At 39.8% G+C, this 22461-nt stretch overlaps 1 protein-coding gene across 6 annotated transcripts in view; it reads left to right on the forward strand.

The window, feature by feature from the left end:
• AOAH (acyloxyacyl hydrolase) overlaps positions 1 to 22461 on the forward strand; it is a 191919-nt gene that overhangs the window by 118372 nt on the left and 51086 nt on the right. For all 6 annotated transcript variants that reach the window (XR_003679783.2, XR_008617356.1, XR_003679784.2 and 3 more), the window contains one exon: positions 15059 to 15141. Coding sequence is in view for 2 of the 6 variants with exons in the window: in XM_024130149.3 (XP_023985917.1) it covers positions 15059 to 15141 (83 nt within the window). In the remaining 4 variants the exon portion in view is untranslated. The remainder of the gene's footprint in view (positions 1 to 15058; positions 15142 to 22461) is intronic.

Genomic DNA, 22461 nt, shown 5'->3' on the forward strand with positions numbered 1-22461 from the left:
CCTTTTGATAGAAAAGGAAATTCTCTGTCTGCAATCAGAGTTGCAGTGGATCCCCCCAAAACACAGCAGCATAACAGTCCCTGTGTGTCACCATCCAGGATGTCCCTTGTAACGGTAGCTCCTATTAAACTCTCATATACTCTCATGTAAATTATACCTGCAGATAACCTGTGCTAGGCCAGTCTCCTTAAAAGAACAAAGAGTTATCAAGTGTGTAACAATTACTAAAGAGAGATTGGCGTAGGATGGGCGTCCTCTTCTGGTGGAATCAGGAGAATAAATAGAACATTGACCTACAGGCAGTATTTGTGACAGATGTGGCAGCTGCCATAGGCGTTTTGAGCAAATGTCCCTTTGAGTCCAAATGCTTATCAACATGGGATAGAAGTTATGGATTTCTCTATTCAACTGGATCTTAGAAAGTGCCTCCTATTATCTGAGATCAGCCTCATGCTTTGGGTATTAACAATGTTCTTTGGAAATGTACCTTTGAAAGCAAAAGTTTGGAAGAGAAGATGGTTGCTTTCCTTTCCTTCTTCCATTATGCCCTCCACCCCCTCAAAATTTAGTATCTCCTATATGAGATGAATATAACTCTAATTGAAATTACATGCATGTATTAAAAGACAAACATAACTGCTTAGTTTTACAAATCTTTACATCCTTCAGTTGAGTCAACATTAATGAAATCTGATCTCTTGACTCTCAGGCTTCAGAAAATTCAGAATGTTATATCCCTTAAAACCATGTGCTTTCTGAAAGAAATTGAGTAGTTCAAAGGGCAAAAACAAAAAGCCCTCTGTGAAGCTGGCAGCTTGGGGGCTGGGACCCTGACAATAGGGAGAACTCTAACAATAAGTGAGAAGAAAAAAGTATTTTTTAAAGATAAAAAATAGTTATTTGTGTTCAGATCACTTTCAAAAGCAATTAATGTAACAGGAAAATCCTATTTAGGTTAAAGAAGCCAAGGCCCAGTAACCCATGTAGAAGGATAAAAAGCAATACCAAAACTTCAGGAAGGAAGAACTTCTTGTTTAAAAGCAATACATAAATAGATAAGGGAGATTAAGAGGTACAGACTTCCAGCTGCAAAATAAATGAGTCTCAGGAATGAAGTGTACAGTGTGGGAAATATAGTCAATAACTATGTAATATCTTTGTATGGCGATAGATGGTAACTAGACTTATCATGGTGATCATTTTGAAATGCATAAAAATATCGAATCACTATATTGTGTATCAGGAACTAACAGAGTGTTATAGGTCAATTATACTTCAAAAACAAGCAAACAAACTCATAGAAAAAAGATCAGATTTGTGGTTACCAGAGGGTAGGGGGAGGGGGAATTGGATGAAGACAATCAAAAGGTTCAAAGGTACAAACTTACAGTTATAAGATAAATGAGTACTAGGGATGTAATGTATGAAATGATAAATATAATTAATACTACTACACATTATATATGACAGTTGTTAGGAGAATAAACCCTAAGAATTCTCATCACAAGGAAAATAATTTCTTTATGCTGTATCTATAAGAGATGATGGCTGTTCATTGAACTTATTATGATAATCTTTCACGGTGGATGTAAGTCCAATCAATATGCGGTACACCTTAAACTTATATGGTGATGTGTGTCAGTTATATCTCAATGAAACTGGAAGAACAAAATGCAACATCTAAAATTCCAGAGCACTGTGAGTCCATGTGGTAGAGTAGGAAGAAGTCTGTGTTTACAGGTGAAAGGGTTCTGGTTCTGTGTGGCTGTTAGGTGGAACGTTTAGCATTCCTGGACTTCATTTATATGATGAAGTGGAGTTGCACCTGCCGATCTCTGACGTTCTCTCTGATATTCAAGTTTGGTTGCTGTAGGGCAACAATGATGTTCAAGTCCACATCCTACTTTATGCTGCTGCTTGATTTAGAAGCATTAGGGAAAACTGCTGGAGAGAGATGCTCCTGCTTCTCTCCACCAAATATGCTTTCTCCAACCCTTAACTAGCCATGCCTTGAGAAAAGATATGACTAAGTTTATGGGTCAGAGCCTGAAATGTTCTGGGAACCATGTTTCTCTAAGGCCAGGGATACTGTGCCATAGAAGTCAAGCTCATACATAGTAAGCCCTGCATTAGGTGTTTGACCAGCTTATTAGTTAAAGCAGTTCTCCATTATAATCCTTTATGCATACTATTTCTTCCAAGCGACCCCCAGAGAGGGAAACAGGTGACTCCAAATCCTTAACAGAAATAACCACCTGAACCCAATGCCTCTAACCTGAGAATTTATGGTTATCCAAATCCCCTTCTGAAAGTGAGGCCAGGAGTCGGTCCAGTCAGTGGAGTTCTGCCTGCCGGGGCTAAATGATAAAGAAGTTCTTCAAAGCTGGGAGGAAGAGCAGGGCAACAGACACAACTTAAACAAAGCCTGCAGTTAGCCTTAAAAAGTCACAAAAGCCAAAAGAACCAAAAACAATGACCAAAGTTCCCACATCAAGCTAGAGAGTCGAGAGTGAGGCCAGTGGGTCAACATAAGTGGGTGCAAACTAGATGGAATTTTCTAGAGTAACTGTTGCTCCCTTCTGCTTCTGACTTAAATTTGCTATTTGGGGCCAGAAACAGAGCAAATGCTTAGAAAGAAATAGACAAAGCCATTGTTATAAGTGGCACAGTAATGCTCTTCAAGGACATTTAAACACACATCTTTGATGAGAGGTGTCCTAGAATCTGAGTGTTAAAGGTTATCTATTCTCTCCAACCCAACAGACATTATATGAGAGAACAGTTTTGAAAAGCAGTGTATAACTCCAAACCAAGTCACTTGGGGCATTAAAAACATAAAATTGGAGAGAAGGGATTTGCAGCTAACATTTGCTAACCTAATTTCCTGTTTTAAAAAAAAAAAGGACATGTAAGTATGAAGCACTAATAGGCTTAATAACCTTATTAAAACCATTATTCAAAAATTACATGTGATATGATTGCAAATGATTAGCCATCTTATAATTATACTTTGCAAAACAAATAATTAGCCAAAGAGTTGGTCATTTTGAGGTTGGGTGAGGCTGATTGGAGTGAGAGATAGTCTACATCAGTGATTCTCCAAGTGTGGTCCATGGACCCCTGGGGGTGGGTCTCTAAGACTTTTTCAGGGGGTCCACGGGATAAAACTATTTCACAACAATGCTAAAACAGTAGTTGCCTTTTTCACTGTGTAGCCCTTTGAACTGGTGGTGAAAAAGCAATGGTGGGTAAAAAACTGCTGACATCTGAGCATGAATCAAAGCAGTAGCACCAAACTCTATTAGTAGTCACTGTGGTCTTCACCTCCACACCTCCTGGATTAAAAAAGAGGGGTTATCTTCCCTTGAAAATGTCACCTATAAGGTAGGAAAAAAATTATTAATTTTATAAAAGTAAGTACATGATTTTTAATAATTTCATCTGATGAAATGGAAAGTATGCATAGGGCCCTTCTGCTGCATAACGAAATATGACGGTTATCCTAAGGAAAAGCACTTGTGTGAGAGAGTTGAGAACTGAATTAGTCAGTTTTTCATGGAACACCTTTCTTACTGAAAAAAACTGGAAAACAAGTTATAGTTATTTAGACTTGGATATATGGCAGGTATTATATCTAAAATGAATGCAATGAGCTTGTCACTTCAAGGAAAACAACTGACAGTATTGATTACCAATCATAAAATTTGAGCTTTCAGAGAAAATTTAGAGTTTTTGAAAAGTTGTATCTTCTACCATAAATTTGACAGCTTCCTAATACTCCAAGTCCTTTCTAATGAGATACGTGGTGCTTGCAACAAGTATGATTTTTCAATATTGTATCATAAGATGGATCAACATTTGGAATATCTGCATAACTCAGTAAACCAATATTTTCTAAATGACCATTTTGTGATATATGAAATCGTGCCTGGGTGAAAGATCCATTCAAAGTACAAGCTAGATCAATGCACTTGAATGCAACATCGTGCAAAAAGTCCGTTTCAGATTCCATATCGCAACTAATCAGCCTTTAAGAAACAACTGCTTGCTGAGTTTTGGTGTAGAATCAAAGAAGTCTATCGATTGTTATCTAAAAAGGATATTAAAATATTATTCACTTTCCACCTAAATGTATACTTAAGACAAGATTTTCTTCATATAATTCCATTAAAAGAACATATCACAACAGACAATGCAGAAGCAGATGTGAAAACCTAGCTGTCTCCTATTGACATTAAGTCAGACATTGAAGAGATTTGCAAAATGGTACAATGATGCTTTTCTTCTCACTAATTGGGGGAGGGGTTGGAAAATTTTTTTTTTTCAGAAAACAAATATTTCATTTATGTTAACATGTAATGGGCGTATTATTATTATTTTAAATGATTAATAATTAAATGATCTTTCAAATTTCTAAGTTTTAAGTTCCAGTATATAAATATTGACAGCTATAATTCACATAAACAAAAGCTCTCCGGTTTCTTCAATAATTTTAAAAACATAAAGTGGTCCTGAGAGAAAAAAATTGAGAATTTCTGTTACAGGGAGTGAGTGTAGAAAAGAGATGTGGCCGAGGAGAGTGGCTGGGGGATGCCAACATGTAGAGGTTAGGGAAGAGAAGGAATAGCCCTCAAAGGGGAAAGAAAACTAGAAGCATTTAGTGTCCTGGAGGCCAAGTGAAGAAAGTGTTTCCAAAGGAGAAGTGCTCATCAGCCAGATGGTGCCTGAGGAAGAGGAAGATGAGAACTGAGAAGGACCACTGGGTGTCCAGACAGTGATCACGGGGACACTTTGACCAGAAACGTTTCAGTGGGGTGGAGATGGAAGTCTGATTGGAGAGAATAGGTTCAGGAGGTGATGAAGTAAATGCAGGCGAGCATACACAACTCATAGCGAGTTTTACTATCAAAGGGAGCAGAGAAGTGAGGTGATAGCCAATGGGGAATAAAAGATGAGGGAGACATTTTTAGATGAGAAATCCTGCAGCATGCTTGTGGAGTTAGGAAGAAACAAAAGAGGGAGAAAGGCGGACAAAGGAAGGAACAGGTCTTAGACAAGGCAAGAAGGGACGGAATGCAGGCGCAGGGAGGCGCTGCCTGGGGCAGGAAGGACCACCTGGAGAAACCGACTGCTAGCCCAGGACTCTTCCTGCTGTGTACTGACAAATCTCTCCACTGCGGTGATGTCCCCTTTGACCCTACTTAGTTTTTTGGGGGTTCTTTTTGACCCTACTTAGTTTTTAATTTTATTTTTTAATTTATTCAAATCATGAATACATTTTTATTTTACAAAAAATACTGAGCCATGTAATGTAAAAAGCCAAAGCCCTCTCCCAATTTCATTCCCTTTCTCAGAAGAAAGTCCTGTTATCAATTTAGTGTGGTTTCTTACAGACCGTTTCTATGTATTTGTACATAAAGAAATAAATGCTTTGTTGGGGTTTTCCCGTAAATGACATCATACTATGCATAACATATTATAAATTAATGCTTTAACAATACTTCTTGAAACACTTTCCATTCTTGTGCAGAATGGTATTTCATAGTATGGTTGTTTTATTCTCCTACTGATGGACAGTCAACTTAATTCCAAATCCTCATTAATTCCAATAATGCTGTAATGAACATTCTATGGTTCTCTTTATGACTACATGTGAGGATGTCTTTAGAAAAAAATTACTGGAGCAGAATGTGTATACATTTTTAATTTTTTATAATCCTTCCAAAAAGGCTACACCAATTTACAGTCCCACAAATATTGTATAAGAATACTTGTTTCCCCACACCTTTGTCAATACCGGATATTGACAAATATCTTCTTAAATTTTTTCCGATCTAACAAAAAATATTTTATTGCTCTTCTAATATGTAACCTCTTGATTACTAGTGAGTTTGAGCATTTTTCATAGGTATTGAACCTCAGCTTTGTCTTATCTAGTTACCCCCCATTCATGCTTCAACAACAACCAGTCAGGGGTCAGTTCCTTTTGACGGCCTCTCCATACTAACCCCCATCTGACTATACGATTCTCTCCTGTGCTCCTATTTTGCCCCTTCAATACCAATGTCATCTCACTTGTCATAACTGTTTACTAACTGTCTCCCCACTCCACCCACCCCATACCAGACTCTGAGCATCTTGAGTGCCAGAATTCGGCTTGACTTCGCTCTGGAGCCCTAGCCCCTGGCACAGAGTGTGGCACCATAGTAGGTACTCAATAAAAGAATCACTAAGTTTATAATGACATCACTTTATATTTGCAGAGTGTGGTATGATCTACAAACATCCTTCCCTTGCATTTACTCAGATTGCCTAAATCAAATCAGATTTGCAGGAATTAACATTTCAGGGAAAACACCAGGAACATGGGAGGAGGAGTATAAACAGCATGAATTTGATCACCAGCTGCATAACGGCATGCATATAAAAATAAATCAGTGTAACTTAAGCCCTTGGACTTCTAAGTGGATTCGATAATAAATGTTCTACAAGAAATTAGCAAAATTCATCACAATATTAAAATAACTGCACAGTCAACAAATTGGAGAAAATAAGTTTAAAGTAAAATTATCAATTCAGTAGTCAGATAGAAAGAGTAAAACAAAGGAGAGATCTGCTATTTGGTCAATAATAGATAAATTAAGCATTGATGTGAATTTTTGTCCAGAATGATATAATTTTACAGCAATCTAGATTGATCAAAGTAAATGTACAACCTCCAAATTTTTCTAGTAGAATTCTTGTAACCAACTGAACTTGAGATTTTAGGCCATCTCATAAAACTCAAATATAGATCACAGAGATAGCTCATCAATATTCTTCAAAAACTGTTTCTGTGAAACGCTAGTTCCACAAGATGTTAAAAGGTATTATGCACACTTTTTAAAAAGATTCCTAGGTCAAATAAGTTTTGCAAATGCTGGTTTAAATAAACGGAAACAGGTTTATTCAGTGTAAGGTTTATCAGAGCCTTCAATAAGCCCCAGAAGCTTGGTATATAGCTCAAAGGTATAATATGAAACATTTCTTAAAGTAATCTGACCACAGAACCATGTAGAATGTGTGTCTGTTTTATGAGAAAAATATGTCTCAAGAAACTAGTGTTGCACAGAGCATCCTTTGAGAAATACTGTTGAGATTACTAAAACAATCTTCTTCTATGCCACAAATGATCTTTTCAAATTTATAAGCATCCACAGGCTTAAATCCCTCAGTTTTATCACAGTTTAAAGTTTACCCTGATACAGTGGCCTAGAATCAAATCTGAGGCTGGCAAAAGCCAGGATGGAGAGAGTTATAATGCCACAAGCTCAGAGAAGGGCAGAGGAAGGAATCTTAGTGGAAAGTTAACAGGTAAGAAGCCTTGTGTGAGTACAGCAGCTTATGAATTATTGAACACGATGCCCCTGAAGTCTATTTCCCTCTACTATTTTGCTGCTCCAAATTCGAAAATCTATCATGCTGTCTTGCTAATCTTTTCATGTCTGAACTCCTGGGACCTCCTCTGCAGTCATCCTCACCCTGCAAACCCCCCTGCATAATTAGCCCATTGCCAGGCTCTTTGAATACACAGCGAGTCATATTCTGCATGTTTATCTCTCTCTGAGGCTGAAATCTTGGTTCTCCTGTGATGCAGTGAATTAGGGGTTACATAGGGCTCTGGGATGTGGCTAGTAACAAAGAGCTAGAAGGAATTTTAAAAGTTCTTTAATCCATCTCCCTGGCCCCATGCTGGCCTGACCTCCATCCACATTGGAAAGAAAATTATCCACCCTTGTCTTAAAACTTCCTAGCAGTAGAGGTCCCTGAATAAAGCCTGTCTAGTCTCTAAATTATCCACCTTTATCCCAATCCACTCCCCTGTCCTAACCCTTCACACCAAATGTTACCATTTATCTCTCACTCACCTTCCAAGCCCCAGTCTTTTTTGTGTGACTTATTCCCATTCAGCTTCACAGGGTCTCAGAATTTATACCCAAACTAGCTGTGCTGCTAAAGAGAGTCAGAAATAGACTCAGAAACAGGACCTTATACATCACTGTTGCTTGAATAATATTTCACTTGGTTTATCCCAAAATACCTCTGATATTCTAAGCCCTTTGAGAAACTGTTTTGTTGCCTCTCTCCAAGTGGGTTCTGCTTGGAATCAACATAGGAGGTGATAATTTTTTCCATTTTAAAACAACCCTTTTAATTTGTCTGCATTATTCTTGAGGCTTGTTCTTAATTTTACTCTTTCTTTTGTTTTGTTTTTCTTTCAGCCTTCATTTGAAGGCTCTCAAAGAAAGTGGTTTTTGTGTTACCTGAGCCCATGTTGGGGAAAGCAACTAGTAGATATTCTGAGATTTATCCGTTTTGAATTTTGGTATTAGAAATCAAAATATGACTAGTGTGTCCTCAGTGAAAGGGCTATACTTCCCAGGCCCTACAATAGATGGAGCTGATAAAACTGGGAATTTAATATGGTGAACCTCCAAGCCTACTCTCAATGCTGAGGGCACCCCTACCTTAGACCCTGGGGAATGTGTGAGGAAGAGAACTTTCAAACACTCCTTCTCTGCACCCCTCAAACTACAGGCCTGAAGCTATTACCTCTTCTGCTAAGCCGTTGGACTGGGTTTTGATGCACAACAGAGGAAAAAGAGAAATAAAGATCATACAGGAAACTGGAGTCCAAGTAGGGAGAGGGGAGTGAGAAGAGGGGAATTTGAAACCAGAATGGTGATCACCGTTAACCTTACTATGCACGGTATCCTCAGTTTAGCCTATTAATTCAAGTTTCACTGACCCTGTATGTAAATAACTTTCTATTAAGCAATCTCCTCCATTTATAGGCATCTCAAATATTGTATTACAAGCTTCTCAACATATTGTACTGACCCCTCTGTCTTCTCAGAATTCCTGAGCACTGCATTAGAAATTCAGTTCCTAAGATTTATAAGAGAGGTTATGTATTGAGAATGGGGATGAAAGAAAATAGTAACTTTTTAGGTGAAATAGTTTCTAGTACTTAGTATTATAAAACCTTAATCCCAAAATTCTAGATGCTATTTCTGGTCAGAAATAGTAATGGAGCTATTTGCCTATTGATAAAGATTTCTATGTTCTTTCTGTAATGTGTGACTAACTGTATCTATAATATTAATATCCACACTGTTTACTCTCCATGAGCAGGTCAAGAGCAAAACAATATTTCAGTACATAAATTCCATTTTTAGAATGATCAAAAATACCTTTCTGGCTAAATACTGGTAATAATTACTTTCTCAAAGGAAAATAACCCCTCTTTATTGACTGTGAAATTATTTTAGTATTGAACTCAGATCTAATGTCCATTTCCCATCTGCTTTTTCAAAATATAATAAAATAGTCAAGGCAGAGGGCGTAGATGATGCAGTGTATAAAGTATTCATTTCAGGCTTCTGGGTAAGATAGCAGATTGAACAAAGCATTTACTTCTCTTCCTTGAGAAACCCCACTAAAATGACAGTAAACGAATTTGTCCACAAGGACAAAGAGAACAGGAAGAGCCAACAGTCACAAAATGTTGGAAGCCAGAAAGCAGAAGGACAAGTGGTAACTGACTTATTCGGTTCAAGAAAGTTGCATCCTAAACTAGGAGGAGGGACAGCTGAGAAGCAACCCAGTCTACACCACAGAACCCCAGAGACCTTGGGAACTGGCTCTGTATGGTAGCTCTAGAAATGAAAGTGAGGCTAAAAACAAGTCTTGGTTGAAAGATTGTTGAAGAAGTAGTTAGATCCTCGGATCTCTTCCCCTCCCTTATTCTGATATAAGACTAGGGTTTCTTCTCTGGAGATGCTAAAATCAAGAGCTTCTAGACCAGAAGACAGCAGACAAGGGGAGGTGGGAGCACTGTGCTAAAACACAAGCCTGCTGAATCTGAAATCCACCCACCCCTGGACCCAGAGGGCTGGCAACCCAGCTGGACACTAGAAGACCCTTCTCTGGGGAATCTGCACATCCTAAGAGGAAAGCCCCAAAGACTCGGACAGCAGGGGTTTCCTGAGAAAGGCCCAGCCAGTCCACCCTCTAGTAAGGGCCATAGACAACAAGCCACACCCAGCAGGCCCACTTTCCAATCAGCTTTTGAGTTTTCAGCTAGTTTCCACTTTTACACATAAGCCAACAACCCAAGATCATCAGATATCTGAGACCAACCTCGAATGTGAAAAACAACACAAAAACAAAGAGAAAAACAACTTCAAGATAACAGAGACAGTGCTCCAAGGGGAAATTTTTTTTAACTTTAATTAATATCCTACTTATAAAAATAACTAAAATGATATCTTCAAAAAAATAAAAGGAGATATTACATTCATGAAATAAAAACATTATACTAAAATTAAAGAAATATTCAGAGACCAAAAAAGATCATTGGGAGATTATACTAATGACATAAGATGAATTTCATGGGTGTATTGAAAAATCATGTTGAGGATATCATCCAGAAAATAGAGCAAAAGACAAAGAGATGGAAACTAAGATAGAAAAACCAGGAAAATTAGAGGACCAGTCTAGGTGACCCAGTATCTAAATAATAGGAGTTCTAAGAAAGGAAGAAATCATCAATGGAATAATTCAAGAACACCTCTCAGAACTGAGTGACATGAATTTCCAGGTTGAAAGGGTGTCTAACATTGAATGGAAATAGAACCACACCAAGCCTGTCATACAGAACACTTGGAACAGATGCTACTCAGGTTCTCAAAGGATTGAGGCAGAGAATGGCTTCAGACAACAACAGAGGTAGGTCAAGATCCAATGGATCGATTCCTTCAATCTTCTGAGGGAAAACGATATTAACCCAGAATTCTATAAGCATCTGTTCTGGACATCAATTGTTGTGTAAAAAGTACTCCAAAGTTTAGTGGCTTAAAACAAGGCATTTTTATACCTCACAGTTTGGGAGGTCAGGAATTCAGGCAGAGCTTGGCTGGCCAATTCTTCCTCTCCATGTAATATTGACCATGGACACGACAGTATTCACTTAGCGCTGGGCTGGAGGGTCCAAGATGGCTTCACTCACACGAAGTGGGTGCCTGACAAGGGGTGACCAGAAGGCTGGGTTTAGCTGGATCTCTTTTCCTTTCCAGGTAGGGCTATTTTTTCTTTTTTTTAATAAACTTTAATTTTTGAGCAGTTTTAGGTTTACAGAAAAAATGAGCAGAAAGTACTGAGAGTTCCCATATACTCCCTCATCTCCTCAATTCCCCCTATCATTAACATCTCACATTAGTGTGGTAGATTTGTTATAAATGAAGAGCCAATATTGATACGTTATTCTTAACTGAAGTCTACAGTTTACATTAGGGTTTACTCTTTGTGTTGTGCATTCTATGGTTTTTGACAAATGCATAATGACATATATCCACCATTACAGTATTGTACAGATTAGTTTCACTGCCCTAAAAAGCCCCTGTACTCCACCTATTAATACCCGCCTCCCTCCTCTTAACCCCTGGAAACCACTGATTTTTTGATTCTCCATGTTTTGCCTTCTCCAGAATGTCACATACTTGGAATCACACAGTATGTAGCCTTTTCAGATTGGCTTCTTTTACTTAACAATATGCACTTAAGCTTCCTCTATGTCTCTTCATGGAGTAATAGCTCACTTCCTTTTATTGCTGAATAATAGTCCTTTGAATGGGTGTACCACGGTTTGTTTATCTATTCACCTATTGAAGGACATCTTTGTTGCTTCCACTATAGGGCCTTTTTAACATGGTGTCTCCAGAAAGATAGTCAGAATTCTTAGGTGGTGAACCAGGGCTCCAAGAGACCAAAGTTGCCAAGAATCTTAAAAGCCAGGCCAAAACTGGCATAGTGTCACTTCCACCATATCTTTTTGGTCAAAGAAGTAACAAGACAGCCAAGATTTAAGGGTAGGGGTGTCAAAGATAATGAGGCTATTCTTAAATCTACCATACCAGTCAACAAGAGGCAAACTGATAATTCTGGAAACCCATTTCCTCTTTCCTATTGGTACTTAACAAGAAGCTGATTCATCCTGTTTGGAACTCCTCCTTTTTAACAAAACAGTTACCTATCCCTGAAATTTATTATTATTATTATTATTATTATTATATAGCAACTTATAAACACCAGAACCTGCTTTCCCTAAAAATATATAGGGTGTCCCATATGTGTCCAGTCTAGCTATGTCCTGTCTAAGACACTTTTCTATGAGATAATGAGAGTTCAGGGACCAGGTGAACACTGCTACTTCTCTACTTGAAGTTCGTCCCCAAGAAGTCCTATTAACCCTTATTTGTGTTTGTATTTATGGTGCAAGCTGTGTTTCTGGGCCCGCCCTACGCCTCACCAGCAATACCTCACCACCCTACACCTCACTAAGTCAAAAATAAAAACATTTTCAGATGCTAAAAAAAGTAATGTTACTTCACACACATCCTTCAAATGTTATGTAAAAGTACTCTCCATCAAAAATAAGAAAAATGTGGTCTTCCAGGAAATAGGATATCTAACAAGTCAGGAAGAGGTGAAAAGAATCCCCAGGATATAAAGAAGGAGGCTCCCAGGATATCTACTCTGCAGCAGAGTGAGAGGTCAACAAGTCCTGATTAAGCAGGGCAAGAGGATCCAGGAGAGATTTCCACAAGGAGATGAAATTAATAAACTATCTGATATATCAGAGCATATTGAAAAGAGAGCAAACAACTGTAAAAAGATTTAAGGGTGAATTGATGACAAACACTTAAGAAAATTAAACAAAGAAACAAAGGCAGCTATTAACTCCAGGGAAATGAAAGCGTTGTGAAGAGAAGAAAAAGCAATCATAGATCTGTTGTGAATAGCTAAATCCTCCTCTTCATAGTGGGAAGTGAATAGATAATGCCAAAGACTAAAAATCAAGAAGTAGCCTTGAAAGTATGTTATTTAGAGATAAGAAAGAAAATATGAAAAGACTCAGTCAAATAAGGTTGAAATTAATTGCCTCTGGGAATGGAGAAATGGGGAGGAATGGGGAGTGTGAGCTTGCTGTTTATCACTACAAGCCTTATAGATGAAAATAGTTCAACTATTTTGTTCTGTAAGGCTCACCACTTCAAGTCTTTGCTCACATCCACCTTTTCAACAAGCCTTGTTCTGACCAATCTAATCCTAGCTCCCCTGCCTCCCTTTTTTCCACAGCATTTACTGTCTTCTTCTAGCATGCTCCATAATTTGCCTATTCATGATGCTTAGTGGGTTTTTTTCCCTGCCAGAATGTCAATGACACAGGGGCAGGGATCTTCATCTTTTTCATTTACCAGTAGGATCCAGGTGCCTCGAATAGTGTCTGGAACATAGTAAGGCTCCATAAACATTATTCAAGTAAAATGAATTTGATTTTTAAAACTATGTGCATGGGTAGCTTTGATTTTAAAAAGTAGAATAAATCACTCACCTCAAAACTCTACCACAAAGCAAAAATTCCATAATTAAAATATTGTTCAGAGATCTTGGTCTTCTATTAAGAAATGTTACTAGTAATTTCTTTTTTTGGGGGGGTTAATTGAAGTATAGTTAATTACAGTGTTGTATTAGTTTCTTTATTACATTCTTTTCCCTTATAAGTTATTACAAAATAACTTATAAGAGAAAAGAATGTGCTATACAGTACGTCCTTGTTGGTTATCTATTTTATATATAGTAGTGTATACATGTTAATCCCAAACTCCTAATTTATCCCTGGCTCCCCCTTTCCCCTTTGGTAACCACAAGTTTTTTTTCTATTATTATTAGTTTCCTCAGACTTCAGAAAGAACAATACTTACAGTGCATTCTAAGTGCCCAAACCTGAAGCACTGAGACAGTAGGCAAGCACTATAATACAATGAGTGAGACTTACATAACACTTAAAAATAAGTGATGATTTATGTAAGGTTGTAAGATATGAAGTTTATTATAATGAAGAGAAGATAAAATACATTTGAGGAATAATCAAATATATCTGAGTTTAATTATTATTCATTAGTTTATACCTGGTCTTGTTTCAAAATGGATTTTAGGAAGCCTATAAAAGTATAGAGAACATAACATTAAATTCCATTTAAATTAAATTAAAGTTTGGCAAAAGAAGATAGAAAATCAAAGATGGGACAAAGAGAAGCCAATAAAGTGACTTAAAATATGTGCAATTACAGCCTGATGCTGGTTGAAAATTTGTCTCTAAAATCTGTGTCCATTAGTATTAGATTCAGCTATAAGTAATGGAGAAACTCAACGTCTGGGTGGTTTAAATAAGATGACAGATGAGATTATTTCTCTCACATGTGCAGTCCAGGTCTGATATGAGAGGTCAACTCCACTGGTCCTCAGGGATCCAGGGCCCTTCCAGGTCACGCCTCTATTTTCTCAGTGTAGCACTTATCCCCATAGTCCAACATGACAGCATTCCTATTGTGGGCAGCAGAATGGAGAAAAAGGACTAAGCAAGGGTCACCTGCCAATTGTTTCCTGAGAAACATTCCCAGAAACTGTCACTGGATACTTCTCCTTCCATCTTATTGTCCAGAATTTAGTGAAGTGGCCACTCCTAGCTGCAAGGGAAACTGAGTAAAGCAGTCATCATTTGGGACAGACACATGTCCTACTAAAACTTCTATTAAAATGGATGAAGGGGGAGAAATGGATCTGAAAGACAGCAGGAGTGTCTGCCACAGCTTCACAGCAACCAAAAAAAGAAAGAGAACATGGTCAGATTCAAAATAACCAAGTTGGTAAAAATGACCAGTTGCTCAAGAGACTTACAGCAGCTCTTGGTTAAAAGGTTAGAAAGGGATGACTGGAAGTCTTCATAAAAAGAAGAAAAAGTTTGATCTTATCACATCAGTGCAACCCATTTTGTAGAACTATTTCTTATAACAACTCCTAATAATGTATTGACAGTTTAGAGAAAATGTGCCTGCAGAGATTTGATTTTCTGAGTTCATTTTCACATTTAAAAAATCATAATAAAACCATGTTTATTTTAACTCCATCATGTGAATGTCCTGTCATTAAATATACACATATATATTTCTTTCAGAGTTAAAGAAAACTCTATTTACCTTCGTTTACGGAAAAGAAACCACTGCAATCACAGGGACTACCAGAACATTTCAAGAAATGGTATGTAGTGTTCCATTTAAACTTTCACCAATGTGCCTTTAATGATTGGTTTTATTTCATAAGTACCACAAAAGCAGAGGATTAGATAATAATGAACATAGAATAAAATGAACAGTCCCCCTTTTCAATACCATTTCCTTTTCTGAGAGAGGGGCCCTTTTAGAGCCTTTTACCCATAGCAAAGGAGAACAAGACAAGATGCTGTTAAAGTAGTGACCACGGGGGCACCTCAGTCATCCAAGAGCAAAGCTCTAGAAAGGCCAAGGTGCAGGGCATCAAGGCTCAGGAGGCAAGACCTAAGTGAGCATTTGCAGAACAAGGGCTGAGCGAAATCAAGGTCATTGCAAAGACTCTGCCCTCCCTCATGGTGCAAAGTCTCCCACATTTCTACTGGGGTTGGAGTTTTATGAAAAATAGCTAAAAGTTTGTGGCTGAAATCCCCCAAAGCCATTGTAAAAAGGAACGTGTTTTCAGGGTATTGTCTCCATCAGCTTCCCATGTTTCCCAGACTTCTGTGTCTCCTGGGCTTGTTTCTTACCTGTGTGGTTCTCACCTCCCACCTTGGACCCAGATTCAGTCCACAAGATTTTGATGAAACTCCTGATTGATAAACCATGGCCTGGCCAATACCTAATGAGCTGCCAAGTAATTTTTTGTGACACATAATGCAGAGATGGCAAACACTTAGTCTGTGTGTTGCCACTCCGTCTTCCGAAGTCTGGGGAAGATATTAACTAACCCACCTTGGCACTCTTGTCTGCTATTCTGCTTCAGCGATTCTCACAAAACAGCACGCCTGACAATCATCATCAACAGATTAGACTTGGCACGTAAAGTTAAACCTATTTGCCATCCCTATGCCATCTCTAATCAACAGAGTATTAAGGAATTTTCCAAGCAGTACAAGTTTTATCTAAATATATGCCCTACAAATAATGTATTGTTCATCATATATATTCTACACAGAACAAATGTTCTATTCTAAGGACAACATAGTTTTTCTCTTACTAATAAAATAATAGCTGATTGTTGATCTCTTACCAAATGCTAAGAACAATTTATGTATAAGATATATATTATATGTATATATAATATATATGTATTATATATTTATGTATAATATAAATATATAATATTCACCTAATCCTTTCAACAAACTATAAAGCAAGTATTTATTATATTACATATTGTATTACTTCAATTCGAAGATATCATTGATCGTATTAGCTCTGGAGAGTGTTAATGGTGGAAAAAGGAAAGAAAAATGGCAATGTACACATTGATTGCAGCGTTCAACCCAGTATCAAATGTATTAAAATACGTTTCTCAGAACTGGGAATTTGTAATGATATCTACACTGTTACAGCTGATAAAACAGAGGCATAGAGAGAACCAAGAGCCCTGTCCATATCACAGAATAGAAAGTTGCAGAGCTGGAATTTGTACCCAGCTTATCTCACTCCACTCAGACACCAACAACGATAATACAGTCACTGGTCTATGATCCGAGATTGACCCACAGAAAGAAATCAGCCTTGTCTCTCTGTGTATGAATATGACCAACAGTTTATTGGAAAGTTGTCATGCAACCTGGCTAAGAATCATCATAGACACAAAGTGAATACTGACCCCTTGTTGCTCTCTCTCTTCTCCTTTAATGAGATATTCAAACAGTCCCAGTGCTGTCAAAAGCTCTCTGTCGGTGTGGACTGTAAAACCAAAGAATACAAAAACACCATGTGGAATATTATGCAGCTCTAGAAAATTAGGACTAAAAGTCCATATATTTTTATTTAGAAAGACAAAACACCACCAAAAGAAAAATTAGCATATAAAATTGGATAGTATAATTTAATTTCTACTATATTTTTAAAAGAAAAGAAAAAACTAGCTGTACATAAGAAAATTGGTAGAAAATACACCAAAATCATTATGTTTGATAAATTATGGGTGATAGCTTTCATTATTTTAAATATTTCTGTTTCCCATAGATTTTGGTTTTATATAGAAATAACAACCAAAAAAAATCTAGATGGAGGGCTTCCCTGGTGGCACAGTGGTTGAGAGTCTGCCTGCCGATGCAGGGGACATGGGTCCGTGCCCCCGTCCGGGAAGAACCCACATGCCGCGGAGCGGCTGGGCCCGTGAGCCATGGCCGCTGAGCCTGCGCGTCCGGAGCCTGTGCTCCTCAACGGGAGAGGCCACAACAGTGAGAGGCCCGCGTACCGCAAAAAAAAAAAAAAAAAATCTAGATGGAAACTGAATGAAGGAACAGTAAAGAACTTGCACAAGGTCCCCAGCCAAGAGTCCATGTTAGGGTGCAGAATGGAGCCTGGGGCTCCCAACGGGAGAGGCCACAAAAGTGAGAGGGCCCCGTACCCCAAAAAAAAAAAAAAAAAAATCTAGATGGAAACTGAATGAAGGAACAGTAAAGAACTTGCCCAAGGTCCCCAGCCAAGAGTCCATGTTAGGGTGCAGAATAAGGAATAGGATTTGGACAGAAATGCAGGCTGGAAGCTGCGCTCTCCCCGTGTGCCTGTGACACCAGCATGTCTCTCTCACAAGACCCAGATGTGTCATCTCAACGTCACTTTGTTCCCACAATGAATGCAGCCATCTTCTGTAAAATCTAAAAGACCAAAGTAAAATTCTCTGAAAAGTACTCAGTACAATTTATAGTAGACATCTCTCCTTTTGTGGTACACTGTCTTGACAGCATTTCTTTAAAATTCAGATCGTGGAGATAAAAAGGGAGAAAGGAGATGGGAGGATAGCCTAATCATGAAAAAACGTGTGTGTCAAAATTTGATTGAAACCCATGGCTTCTGTCAGACTTTTATCTAATGAATAGATGCCGGGGTGGAGTTGGGGGTGAGGAGTATTTCTGTTCTTTTCTTTAAATTCAAAATCCTGAGAAATACAGAGAGTGTACACTTTGTCTAGTATAACTTCTTTGAAGATGCTTCTTGACTATTTTTCTAAGGATGTAATTTTAAAAAACATTTTTTTAAGTTTCTCATAGTTACTCATTATTTAATGTCCTGGCTTTATTCTCCAGCACATCTTCCTGTTTTCTGCTGCTTTCCTCACTATGGATTTTTCCTTTGATATTATGCAGCATGTAACCTGACTGCCAGTGCCAAATTATTTCAATTACTCCCCAAGGTTTTTATTAGATATAGAAAAAGTCAGCTTTCTATAGCCTGCATTTTTATGTCTACACTTATTTTTCAGAACCAGTGAGAGAGAAAGAGGAAAAAGGGAAGAAAGAGTTGAATGGAATATGAAAGCGTTTCTTAAAAATTGTGTAATAAGAATTAAAGAAACAGCTCCTATTTTCCTCTTGAGGTTTATGTACAAGATCTCAAAAATTTCTATAGATAGCTCTACCATGAACCATTGCCAGTGATTATAAGGTATTTTAAAATGTAAACTGTTGAAGTCATTTTAATTTGGGTACTAATTCTCTGGCATGGAGGGTTAAGCGTAGGAAGTTTCTTGCTAAGCCTTCTTTACAATCAACAAAGGAGATGGGTTGCAGCCGCCCTTACAGCTCCCAACGTGCCAACACGGCTCGGGTGGGGAGCAGAAGGGAGTGTGGTGAAGGGGGAAAGTGTCAAAACACCAGGGGGTGGCTGCCCTGGCGGCGCAGTGGTTGGGAGTCCGCCTGCCGATGCAGGGGACACGGGTTCGTGCCCCGGTCCGGGAAGATCCCGCATGCGGCGGAGCGGCTGGGCCCGTGAGCCATGGCTGAGCCTGAGCGTCCGGAACCTGTGCTCCGCAACGGGAGAGGCCACAACAGTGAGAGGCCCGTGTACCGCAAAAACAAAAAAACAAAAAAACACCAGGGGGTTGGCTGGGTCCTCACAGAATATCACCTTACTTCTCAGAGATACAAGGTGAAGCCCAGAGAACAGAGAGCAGAGGTCTTCCCCTCCGTATTACTTCATGAAGTCTTTTTTCTTTGTGTATAAAATAGCAGACTGGTTTTGAATTTAGGCCCTGGAATTGGTGTGTGACTTGAACAAATTGTTAAATTTCTCTGGTCCGTTTCTACATCTATAAAATGGGGATCACGGTTGGATGAGCACAGTTGCCCAAGGCGACGCCAGGATCTCATTCTTTGTTGCCGTTGCAATAAGCCAGCTCCAATGGGATTCTTCACCCCACCCTCCTGGGGGAAAGGCTGCACCCAAACTCAGTGGGATGATGGGGTTCAGGGGACAAACCCAGCCTTGTAAGTTTGTCCTTTCCCCAATAAAGCCAATTCCTTAAACTATGTCACATGACATGAAGGAATTCATCACAAAACCCAGATGGGGCTCCCTCTGCAAAGTGGGGGTGATAGCAGTCCATACTTGAACTTCACTGGGCCGTGGTAAGGTTGACTGGGGAAATACAGTGCTTCCTGACCGTCCATCTTTGTTGCTAACCTCATCCACCACCTGTCCTGTTACTTACTCAGCATTTTAAAAAAATCAGTCACTTTTTCAATATAAAGTTTTGTTTAAAGAAGCAAGTAGATTTGAAAAATCAAAAATAAATTTAAAAAACACATGTCCATGTTGGGAAGGCCTGTGGCTCCCAGAGTTCAAGGGCAGAAAGAGGGACATCTAGCATTGAGTTTCCTGGCCCCTGGGAACAGTAGCAAGCAGGAAGGTAATGGGGATAGGGGAGGGGCTGCCAGCCCCACCGGAAGAATCTGGCAGAAAGAAAGGGGCTTCCTCTGGGAGGAAGAAGCTGGGCTAGGGATAGGAGTGGGCAGTGATGGAGACTGGTAGCTGGCAGATCTAAGATTGACAGAGGGGATCTGGGGCGAAGGCTCGAGGAGAAATGAGGGGACTGCAGAGGGAGCCCTGAGGAATGGGAGGCTGGTGCAGCCTGGGGAGCAGGCTCGGGGCTCCCCTAGAGAGACTGGAGGAGACAGTGGGCAAGGACAGGGTTAAGGCTACGGTGTCAGAACCGAGGGTGGGGCAGTGGAAGACCCCTGCTGATGGGTGAGGCAAGAGGTGGAAGCTGTGGGTGGAAGGGGCTGGAGAACAAGCCTCGGCTGCTTGAGCTGGAAGCTCTAGAACATGTTGGAAGGGGCAGAAGCAGATGAGGGGTGTCATCTTCTCCCCAGCAATGATCGCCCCTCAGAGGCTAGAGCTTCAGGCGCGGACACCAGTCAGTATTCAGCTGGGGAGGCCAACACAGCAAACGTGGACCCCAAAAGCACCTCCTATACCCGTGCTGCACGTTCCAATCTTTGGGACCTCATCAAAGGTCTCGGGCCTTGGGCCTCGTGCTCAGAGAGGACTCAATAAGTATTAGCTTTTATTCAGCCGTCACATAAGCCCTTTGTCCCTGCCTCTGTTGTTGCATTTCCTCGCCTGTAGCTGAGTCATTTGCTTTAAGTCTGGCTTCCCAGTCTGAGGGTGAGGACAAGCTGCATACTCCCAGCCCTGAGCTGAGCTTCTGCTTCATGTAGTAGGGACTTGTCAAACTGACACACTTTTTTTTAAACTAAATAACTCTCAGGAGTTACATTTAACCTTTGAAGAGAAGAAAAGCACACACAGTAATCTTTTGCCAACCTGAATACCTCCACGGTGGGCAAAAACCATGAGTGACAAGATTACGCTTCATCTAAAATAAAGGGTAGAAGAAAAGCAAATGTTAACATGATATTCAATACCAATATGTATTTTAAAGTAAAGAAAAATTCGTAGGGCATCTAATTCCAAAATAAACAAGACTCACCTGCTTACAAAACAAGCAAATCCCAGCCCTGAGTCTCCATGGCCACACAGCCTGCAGAGGAGGGCACTCTGATGGTCTTAGGCTGCACCAAGGATCTCTGTACAGTTTGCAAGCAGGACTTTACTGGCTTGAAACAGAATGTCTTTTTCACTTGCAGCCTTCCTCATTTTATTCTTGCAAGTTTAGCAAAACCTTGGTGTCAACACCTGTTTGGGGTTGTTTTCTTTTCAGAAAATCAAAAGTGCTGAAGAGCATGTCTTCTTGGAGGGGCCCATCCATACAGTGAGAGGTCGCCCCACTCTGTGCACCCATATGCTCACCCACTTAGTGGGAGAGTGGGGAGCAAGCGACTAACTGCAAGTATGAAAAAGGGAGAATTTTAACACTTGCGAAAGTACATGTGTTTGCAGCCTCACCTACCCAGCCTCACCCCAATCCCTTTGCCACAAACCAAATTCAATCTTGAACTTCTTAACTTCTCTACCCACCCTCCATCCCCCACACCCCCAAAAAAACTTCATCTGCTGGTTCCCTTGTTTAGCCTTTGGTTAAACCATCTGAAGAATGGGAGAGAATCTGACAGACCAGGAGAAACTAGAAAAAAAAAGGGGCAAAATTCAGGGCAGCCTGTGGAATTCATACTCAGACCATCTACAGGATAAAGTCTTAGGAAGTCTAAGTGGGTGGGGTGAAGAGAAGAGAAAGTTGGACAGCGAAGGGGTGAGGGAAGAGTTTCTAAGGCAAATTGAGGAGGAGGCCTTGGAGCAGAATCAGAGTGAGGGGAGGGGATGGAAGAGGAGAGGGGATTTCTACATGATGTGGGACATCACATCATGTCCATGACAACTGTGAGTCCAGCTCAGGGCTCCTTCTCATGACTCTTGGACTGTTTCTCGTACATATCGCTGCTCTGGGATGAATCACATGAGATTCACATGTGAATCACATGAGCAAAGACAATAACCTTATTCATATCCCACACGATAATACAGCTCTCTCTTGTTGCTCTCCAGTGAAAACTCAGGAGAGGCGAGCCCCAGATTCATGAGAATGATCCTTCATGCCTTCATTAATTCTACAGTTATTTTTGAGCACCAGTCGCTGCAATAGACACAGAAGATAAAAAGACTAAATCTTAATGCATGCCTAGACCATGTTCAAGTCCTGACCCCTTGATGGCTGGTTCTATAACCTCAGTGAGTCCCTTCCCCATTCTGAGCCTCAGTTTCCCTAAAATAAAGGGCTTAAACAGGATAATCAACGTCCATCCAAGCTCTATGATTCTGAAATCCTAAATCAGAGTGTCTTAGACGAGCAATCCTCAGACTCACTCCATGTTTAAGTTTTTTGTTGTTTTTTAATGTGGTTTATTGCTGATGTTTAATAATCAAGAGATTTTACATAAAAATCCAATTTCCTGGGCTTCCCTGGTGGCGCAGTGGTTGAGAGTCCGCCTGCCGATGCAGGGGACACGGGTTCGTGCCCCAGTCCGGGAAGATCCCACATGCCGCGGAGCAGCTGGGCCCGTGAGCCATGGCCGCTGAGCCTGCGTGTCCGGAGCCTGTGCTCCGCAACGGG

The sequence above is a fragment of the Physeter macrocephalus genome, chromosome 5, assembly GCF_002837175.3.
Source record: "Physeter macrocephalus isolate SW-GA chromosome 5, ASM283717v5, whole genome shotgun sequence".
Classification (NCBI taxonomy): Eukaryota; Metazoa; Chordata; class Mammalia; order Artiodactyla; family Physeteridae; genus Physeter; species Physeter macrocephalus.